Below are 10,276 nucleotides of genomic sequence, written 5' to 3' on the forward strand. Positions count from 1 at the left end.
TCTCTGCTTGGTATTAAGACGCAGCGGGAGGAGCAGAGGTTATGGGGCTGATTTTGTGGAGAGGTTGAAGGGCAGAATGCTCTGGAGTTGCTCGTCTTTAGTTTTAAGGCGCCCAGCGGACGGCCTGTTTCTCATTTCCTGTAAGATGTGCCAGAGGCGATGCTCTAATTTTCACTCTCTTCCTTCATTTTTTCCATTTAGTCTACATCTATTCATGCTCAGTCTTAGTATTCAGGATTTGATTTCATTCCGATGTAAACTCTCACGGTTCTGTGCCAGTGCCGTTGTTTTTTGGCAGTATAATGTAAACATCATGGTGTATGAGTCTAGCATTTTCACTTTTTAGACCATTTAATGACATTATTCATATAAATGATTAAACAATTTGGGTAATAAACAGGTGGTTTGAGGTGACTTTGTTGACCTGAGCATGATTATTTTTTGCTGCTCAGAATCAAGTGGTTCTTGAACACTCAGGACTGATTGAGCTGAAGAGGCTGCCAAAAGCTTGATTGATAACAAAAGCAGAGCTTGTACCAGTAACAGAGTGTGTGTGTGTGTGTGTGTCTGTGTGTGTGTGTGTGTGTGTGTGTGTGTGTGTGTGTTGTGTGTGTGTGTGTGTGTGCGTGCATGCATTTTTGTGATACAAATTTGTCACTAACAGACTACGGTATTTTCTTAAAAGAAACGTTTTTGAAAGCGTTTTGTGAACATCTCTGTGTAAACATACATGGTTCACATATATAACATGGACCGCTTTTTGATGTCTCACAACCGCAAAGTATTAAATATGTATTTAAAACAGCAAAGTAATAAATATGATTAAATATGCAAGGGTGATTAGCTAATTACTAAAAATCAAAATAAAATTATATAAAATGTAATTAATTTTTTGATCTTTACGCATTAGACAACTTGTTAGACATAGCATAAAATTGTTTTTCATAAAGTAATTTTGTTGTTGATGTTAATAGGTCCTCAACCCAAGCATATGCTCTACACAGAGGCAGCCCAATTCATAAAAGATGTCTAAAATAACATAATAGCCCTGTGCAGAGCATGATGGCAATGGGAAAACCACTTCCTAGTTACACAAGTAAAATCATTTAAGTTCTTTCAAAATGAAAATATTGAGTTGAACCAAAACACGAAATTTTAAAGTCAGTTTTACGCGTGCATTTGTTTAAATGGGAAACCTAACATAACGGTGTTAAACAAAAATTATAACAGTGTTTCCACAAAACAGAGCTCAAGCACCTCACAAAGTCGACGTCCATGAAAGAGCTGCAATTACCGAAACTTCAGAACAAATGCTAAAATGTAAATCAAATATAATGATGAACTTTAACATCTTCCATGACCAAACAAATCTGTCTCCCAGTTATTCCACTTTCAGATAATAATTCTCAATTTCAAAACATTCATCCTTATGACTGCTGTTGTGCTCATATATTAATTGCATTATAGCAGAAATAACACTTAATTATCTTGAAAAAACAACGTCATGTTCTTAATGAGGCTTCATTTTGTGTAAGCCAAACATAATTTTGTATTGTTTCTATCGATGTTGGCGTGAAATATGGCATTTCTTGGGCGATCCGCCCAAATGTCACTCCTGTCTTGCCGAACAGCTGCAGCGCTGAAAAGTCAATATTTCTTCACGTGCCGTCAGGACACAAATGTCTTAGTTTAGACAGGAACAGTCAGAACATATAAAAGCGGGCCGATGTTTGGTTTGGATATGAACGCTGGAGAGATGTGCTCTGACCCAAGCCAGTGTGTGGAGAAGTGTAGGAGTATGTATGGAGCTGGTCCGATTCACCCCGAAGCCCAACGTTACTCAATATCAGCCAGAGAGCGCGCTCGGCTTTGTTCAGAGATTTGTGTGTGTGTCTTCATCAATAATCGCTGCGTGTTGAACTTGTTTTCCGTGTGTGTGTGTGCTTGCGTCTGCAGCTCTTGGCGTACGGAGGCCGGCTGGAGTACTGGCTGTCTTATGACACCGAGAGCAGAGACGAGCCCGTTCGCATCCGCAGCGCTCCTGATGTCATCATTGAGGTACGTCTGCACAATCACAAACACGTTACACTGAGCTGCACGGGATCAAGGCCAGCCAACGCTTTCTTTAAACTCGGTGCCGTTGCGGTTCCTCGTGAAACATGCAGGCGGACTCTTAACCTCCAGGCCTTGAAACCAAACTCTCTCCAACAGATTTAATTGAAAACTGTTCGTTGAACCCGTCCTACAGCTTTTACTTGACCTCCGCCAGATTTTGGTATGAATATCTGCCGTTCAGAAGTTCATAGGCAGACTTTTTGATTCGCTAAAAGATTTCCTGCAGAAAGATTTGGCTGAAAGTGAAGCTGTGCCTTGATAAATGATCTTTTTATAATTTTTTTATAATTGTTTTTCAAGGGTAATACACATTAATAGAAGTCCAATTATTTCTTACAAAATTAAACTAAATTAAATTTAAAGAATCCCTAGAAATGTTACATTTCTAATTTGATATTTATTTAATTTTGTTGGTTTGTTTGTTTGTAATCACTGTGAGTTTTTGTGAATTTTAGGGGTCTATATCAATCATGTGTTCTTTTAAAGGCAAAAGATATCTCTGCAAAAGTACTTCCTCTTGTGTTCCTTCCTCATATTTGATTCATCCACTCCTTAATATGAAGCAAAACCAGAATGATAAAAACAACGCTAACAATAAATCGGCAAATGTTACTGTGTTACTAGCTTGAAAAATAATACATAACTAGCAATGGAAACCTTTTAGCTTTTATGTAATTCATAAACATTATGCTTTAATCTGGAAATCTCAGATTTGCATGTTTGTGTTCAAGTAATCATACAATATATATATGCAGCAGAATAATAGCTTTCATGAATAACATCTTAAGTTAAGCTGTTTCTAATGAGCCTAAAATTGGCTAAATTGGATTTCATTTGAACCACTTTCTTAACCTTTAAAAGCGAGCCGAGAGTCAATTATTATTTCTAAATATGTAAACATGTGCTTCTCCTTCAGTATCAAACCTTACCCTTAATCTAAAACATGCTAGCAGTGTTCTTGACATTCAGGTGGAAACCGAGCCATCGTGAAACCGATCCAAAGATTTCTTTATTGAAATGAAGTTTAATAGTAGACTTTAGGATTGTCCTGAGGGGACAGAGTTGTAAAGTACTCTTAAACTGCTGATAACCTCAAAAAGTTCTGCTGTCCTCGTGTTCTTTGGATCGTGAAGAACTTACTGTACACCTGCAGCTGATTGGCCACCTAATTGCTGCTTGCAGCTATATTTTTAATTTAACCTTTTTTTATTTTGTAAAAACATTAAGGAACTTATATATGCTGTTTGCCTTAACAGTCAATCATTGTACCGTGACCTTGAGTAAAAACGCCACACGTTTACTGGATCATTTCTGCAAAATAACAACAAATCAAAAAATATCAAAATGTGAGGACTTCCTGTAATATACCGAAAGCACATCAGATGGATGCACTCGTCTAATATAAAAGAATGCTTTTAAACGCAGACGTTTGTACTGTATCTGTGTGTTTTAATACACTGCATGGCTTCAGCTTTACCCAGAGTTCCTTTCACCTGAGCCCTTCACTGACCTCAGACGCCGTCGTCCCCGGGTCGTCCAGAACCGCTCCGGATCAAAGTGTAGATGTGCAGCTGTTATGTCTACGAGCGTGTTTGTTTGTGAGTGTGTGTGTGTGTGTGTTTATGGTGTCTCGCAGCTGTGTTTATGTTTGCGTGTGTTTTTCACGAGCTCACAGAAGCGTTTACGTCTGCGTGTGTGAAAGCACACTTCAGTCTGCATACACATACCTGTTTGTGTCTGCTCGGCATTCTCCTTTATTTAGTCTCAGCAGAAAAGCACTCCTAATATTTGGTTTATTCAGTTTCTGGGCAGAATCGTCTTTTTAGTCTCAGCCACATCTATATGGGTGGTTATCGAACTCTGGTCCTGCAGAATACAGCTTATTATGATAAACTACAACTGAAACTATAAAAACGAAAAATAAAAAAATAGAATTTAATTAGAAAATGATATAGACATTTAAAAATATTTCAAATATTTCAAAATATGGTTCAAATATTAATTAGAATTTTAAATAATATGTAGTATATTAATGCTGTCAAACTATATATATATATATATATATATATATATATATATATATATATATATACAAACACAAATATTTATATTTTTCAGAAAGATGTGTGTTACATTTTTAAAAGTATTTATTTAAAGTATATGAGTAGAAATATGTAATTCATAAATATTTTCAAAACATTTACTGTATGTACTTAAAAATACAGTAAATAATAAGTAAATATGCATAGTATATTTATATATACACGTATATTATGCAAACAAAAAAATATTTTGGATGTGATTAATCATGATTAATTGTAAGACAGGCAAAATTAAATTAAAAATATAAGATACAGTAATAAGTAAATTTTTTGTATAGCTGTTCACGCTGTTTTTCAGCAATTGCCTCACTTGTGTCTATTTTTATTTTTAAGAAAAACATCTAAAAAACTCTATTAGGTCTCCTGAGCGCTGAAAGAGCGACCAATTTTCCTTCGGGAAATCCTGTCTTGTTATTTTACTGCATGCAATAAACCTGCGTGCGTGTGTGTGTGTGTGTGTGTGTGTGTGTGTGTGTGCGTGTGTGTGTGTGAGAGAGAGAGAAGTTTCTATTCTGACATTGTGATAATCTTCTGTCCTTTGTAGATCTGAAAGCTGTTAGTGTGATGTGAGGCTGTGTGTGTGTGTGTGTGTGTGTGTGTGTGTGTGTGTGAGTTTGCATGTGTGTGTGTGTGCCGCTGTGCTCATACGTGTATGACAGGTAATTATTGTTCGTTAAGCCCTGTTTTGCATGTGCATACCTCATTAACTCTGTGCAAATAGAGAGTCCAGCTCCCATAAATCCTCAATCTTCTAGCTGTGTGTGTGTGTGTGTAAGTGCATGTCAATAAAGCGTGATTTTCCCAGCAGTCTGTGTGGTGGTGGTAAATAAACGAGCCGAATGAATCGCATCCCATAATGCTCTAGGATGAGTCCGCTCACAATGTCAGAGCGGAGATATATGGGTTACCTGTTATTGCATCAATGCATGCACACACACACACACACACACACACACACACACACGCATGCGCGCACACACAAAATTCTTCACAATTTATTAAACATAATTTCCTGAAAATATTCCTCCTTCCAATCTCTCTTATCCTTTATTTGCACATCACTTGTCTCTTTATAAATCACCTTATTCACACACACACACACACACACACACACACAAATCTAAACACACACACTGTACTGAGCTACCTAAATGAAGACAAACCACTTTTACTGTTTTTATGTAAAGATAATTATACTGACTATATATATATCCATCATATGGAGATGAGGTTTTGTCCTATTAGTTCATATGTAGGGTCAGATTGAACAAACTAAACCCACACTTACACAGTCACTTTGTTTGGGAAACATACCAAAGATGTCTTGTGTATAAAGCTGATTATACTTATTATACTACATGTCTAGGAAGAGAGGTTTTGTTATGGGTTTTTCAATTATGGGAAGCTAAGTGCATAGTTTAGTAAAGACGCGCACATAAATGCTACCGTTGCTTTGTTGTGAAGCCAGTGTGTAATTTACTGAAGGCAACGGTTCAGCTCCTGACGTGTGTGTGTGTGTGTGTGTGTGTGTTTCTCTCTCTTCAGGGCGGCGGGTTGAGGTTGATTGACAGCAGCTCCGGGGTCGCGGTGTATCCGTTCTCCACAGCTGCGCGCGGGATAGATCTCCTGCCCGAGAGCTTTCAGCATCACGCCTCAGGACCGACCGTCAGTAAGAGAGACTTCCACAGCGTCCTCAACAACATCCAGCGGCTGCTGCTCCGGGCCTCCTACACCCAGGAACACAGCGCCATCTACAGGTGCGCCGCACACACACGCTCAAACCCCAGATCAGCATTAGTGGAACGTGATCCACATCCGTGATCATTAACTGGAATTCAAACATCTTCTTCGTTTGACTGGAGACCGTGAAGACAACACAGAAGCTGCTGCAACGTGCATTTATCATATATCTATATATGTATTATTCCAAACACTGATTCTGCCACTAATTGTAATAATCCAGTGAGATGTTTGATCTGATCGTCATCCATCTGTCTGGAATGGCATGAACTGAGACTCAATCTGTGTCCTTCAAGAAAGCTACCTGCAAAGCTCCTGAGAAGCTCTGACAAAAGCTGCTTTAAACGCAAAGATGCTCACAACAAACGCGGATTTAGTTTAGTTAACTGAGAAGAAAATCTGTTTATGACAGTATTTGACTGCATCCTCACACACGTGTCTCTTGAAGCGTCTCGGAGACATTGTTCTTCTGGATTGAGTCATGGAGACAACTAAAGTCTCACTGGATTGGTGCAATTGCAATACGAGTATAATAATTCTCTACATAAATCTCTATTCATCTTAATGCGTCTGCTGCCTCTCATACACAGCTGACGGAAAGCAAGACGCACAGATCGTCATGACAACAGGAAAGTTTAGGGTTTGATGTAACATTTTATTGATAAGAGTCACAGGCATCTGCTTTGATCAAATCTAATATTACATCTGTTTTAACATAAGAAAGCAGTACTGGATAAATGATCTCTCGTTGACTTTTTGGAGGAGTTTGACTGAGAGTTGACGTTATTCCCGAGGGTTTCAGCATCCATCCTTTATAACAGGCTCTGAACACTTCACTTTCAGCAGGGCTTGCGCGTAATACACTTCCATTTTCTATAAAGCAGGTCACATCGTGAAGAAGCATTTAAAAGAGACGCCAAAGACGATGACATGTGCAGACTGATATCTATATCTATTTATATATTTCTTACTTTTCTCTAACATCCGGATATTAAAAAAGCAACGATAAAACAACTAGCCGGGATCATCAGTTCAATGGGAACGAGCGATCATTCTGTCATTTCCGTTACTTTTAAAATGAGACGTTTTTTAAGTCGTGTTTCTCTACCAAGCAATTAAAACGAATAGGGACTGGACACCCTGAAACACCATAAAAGTATTATTATTATTATTATTAAAGCTATCCTACAGCTTCTTTCTAAAACCTGATGAGTCATGCAGTGCTTTGTTTCTCAAACCTAAACGTGTTCCCTCACTGATCAGCTGTCGAGAGCACACTGTTGAGTCAAAGAGTTTGGGAACAAATCATTCAGATTGAGTCAAAAGAACAAACCATCCATGAAAAGCATCCTTCGTTCTTTAATAAGCAGATGTTAGGGTTTTCAGTGAAGTAAAGACTTTTTCTGGGATTGATGAATTGGAAACCCTTGATCTTGGTAACACATGCAGTAAAAGAAATGTTTAACACCGTTAATGCATTTGTCTGTAATAACTAAAAATATTACAGCTACAGATACTATGTATCAATGTGAACTTACACTGAGGTTATATACTACATAGACATCTAGTTACTGTGCCTCATTCTGAAGTGGGAGCGCTCTAATAACACTGTAGTAGTGACAGGTAGTAGATGTGAAGGTGCAGCATTACTTACAGTCAGTGTTACGTGTTAAAGGGAGCATCAGAATAAAGTAAAACAGAATAGGTTTGTGCATTTGAGATGAGTAAAGAGCCACTGCATGAATCGCCACACACTGCTGGACCTAATTATTACACCAGACTTGTTATTAACTTTGTGCATTAACTCTTTATCTACAACTGAATTATGCAATTAATCACAATTAAGCATGTTATCATCTGACAGCAGAACAGAAGTGTCCTGTGCAGTGATAGACCATGCTCTCTCTCTCTCTCTCTCTCTCTCTCTCTCTCTCTCTCTCTCTCTCTCTCTCTCTCTCTCTCTCTCTCTCTCTCTCTCTCTCTCTCTCTCTCTCTCTCTCTCTCTCTCTCTCTCTCTCTCTCTCTCTCTCTCTCTCTCTCTCTCTCTCTCTGTCTCTGTTTCTCTGTCTCTGTCTCTGTCTCTCTCTCTCTCTCTCTCTCTCTCTCTCTCTCTCTCTCTCTCTCTCTCTCTCTGTCTCTCTCTCTCTCTCTCTCTCTGTCTCTGTCTCTGTCTCTCTCTCTCTCAGGTTGGGTCGTGTGAGTATGAGCGTGGCTGCTGAAGGCTCTGGCAGCGGCTTTAAAGCCCAATCTGTGGAGGTGTGTCAGTGTCCTCCTGGATACCACGGCACTTCCTGTGAGGTGAGACAGAAAACAAAACTACATACACCCTTAAAAATAAAACTTTCACGGCAATTCTGAAGAAGAGCTGTTAATGTTTTCTGTGGAACACAAAAAGAGACTTTCAAAAAGAGGTTTTCAAGAGCATGATAATGAGCTGACTCTGTAGTGCCGTTTAGACACCTGTTGACTGCCTTTTCAGGACGAGTAAAAGCTATTTAAAAATCACAAGAGTTTATTACTGATTTGTATATATATATATATTGGGCTGGTGTTCACTGCTGATGTCCCTATATAAAACATATTATTAAACTCTATTTGAATATATAACTAATAACTAAACCAGGAACTGACACAAGACTATGAAAACAAGAAACTGGAGACACATAAAATAAAGACAGAATGGTTTGGTTAGAGCGCTAATACTCAACAGCTTGAGCAGAAACTTAATGGAGTATATTGTACAGATTTATCAGATTGCGTGTTTATCTAACCTTCTGGTCAACTGGCTAATGCCCGGAGGGTGTTTTAAAGACATACCTGCTCTGTTCGGTCAGGTGTTCCTCAAGTTCCTCCTGAGATAAACCCTGATCAAACTGCATTAGCTCGTTTGTTTCAGGTCCTGTGTGTGTGTGTGTGTGTGTGTGTGTGTGTGTGTACTGTGACCTGTGTGTGGGTGTGATTCCAGCTTTGAGTTTTGGTGAAGTCACAGGAGGGTTTATTCTGCGGTTGAGATGATCACAGTCTCATTCTGTCTCTTGGCCAGTGGGACCTGCTCACATCAGCATAAAAATCTGCTCGCTCAGAAATCAATAACCACTGCAGCTTTAATAGAGGAGACACTTATGCAGAGAGAAAGCATGTCCCAGTGATTCAACACAGTCAGCCACCTCATGGACACACACACACACACACACACACACACACACACACACACACACACACACACACAGAAGTTGGTATTTGTGGTTTATGACTCTCCATAGATGTAATGGTTAGACAAACTATATGTGTTAGTGTTTTACACCAACCCTACAGCTAAACCTACCCCTTACAGGAAACTTTAAGCACAGAAAAAAAAACTTTATAGTTATATTTTGAAATATGGAGACATTGGCAGTGTCCTCATAAATCAGTTCCACCTCTGTCATACCCATATCATTAAACTAATTTGTGTCCCCATAAACCACAAAAACTAGCTCACACACACACACACTCTCGCTCTCTCTCACACACACACACACACACACACACACAAAATAAATGAGGACACACCAGAGAAAATCCAATGTTAAGGAATATAGACTAAAATCATAACAGAGATGTTTAATTTTGTAACGTTTACAATATTATTAATATATTATGATATCTAAAAGATCATGTGACACTGGATTAATTATGCTGAAAATTCAGCTACAAAACTATTTTGTAATTTCAAATGATCATTTTGTAATGATTTCACTCATTTTGTTATAACAGGCATTTTAATTTATAATAGATGACTTAATGCGGAACGCGAACGAAGAAGAAAACGTGCTTCTGCCGTTTCAGTTTCACTTTACAGAAATGCCTTTTCTCTTGAAGTGTTGGCTGAGTGTTGGGAAGGACGAGCCGCTGGGAGAGTGACGGGGTCAGCGGGGTCGCTGAAAGACAGCAGGAAAACAAGTGTGATGTTTATGGCTCTAGTCATTCCCAGCGTCCGCTTCATATTCAGCTTGTGTGCGTCCCATCTCTGCAGTCAGCAGTTCTAGAGACCGGCCTGCTAGGGGTGGCCTCGAAACTGTATCGTAAGATTGAAAAAAATTGGTTTAATGATATTTAATAAATAATAATAGTAATAAAAGAAATATGGAGCAGCTTTGTTGGTGATTGGCAGCAGCATTTATTAGTGAAAACACAACCAAGGCGTTTTCCATCATTTTCCAACGTTGTACACTAATACGAAACGATTTAAAAATACTTATTTAACACTGAACATTTTTTACATTTTAGTAGACATTATATATATCATTAAGTTAGTAAACTAATTTTTTGTGGACATT

At 38.5% G+C, this 10,276-nt stretch overlaps 1 protein-coding gene across 1 annotated transcript in view; it reads left to right on the forward strand.

The window, feature by feature from the left end:
* Positions 1-10,276, forward strand: part of lama2 (laminin, alpha 2) — a 144,007-nt gene that overhangs the window by 64,299 nt on the left and 69,432 nt on the right. The window contains 3 exon segments of the mRNA XM_043219394.1: positions 1,957-2,058; positions 5,763-5,974; positions 8,144-8,255. Of these exon segments, the coding sequence (XP_043075329.1) occupies positions 1,957-2,058; positions 5,763-5,974; positions 8,144-8,255 (426 nt within the window).

Source organism: Puntigrus tetrazona, chromosome 20 (assembly GCF_018831695.1).
Source record: "Puntigrus tetrazona isolate hp1 chromosome 20, ASM1883169v1, whole genome shotgun sequence".
Classification (NCBI taxonomy): Eukaryota; Metazoa; Chordata; class Actinopteri; order Cypriniformes; family Cyprinidae; genus Puntigrus; species Puntigrus tetrazona.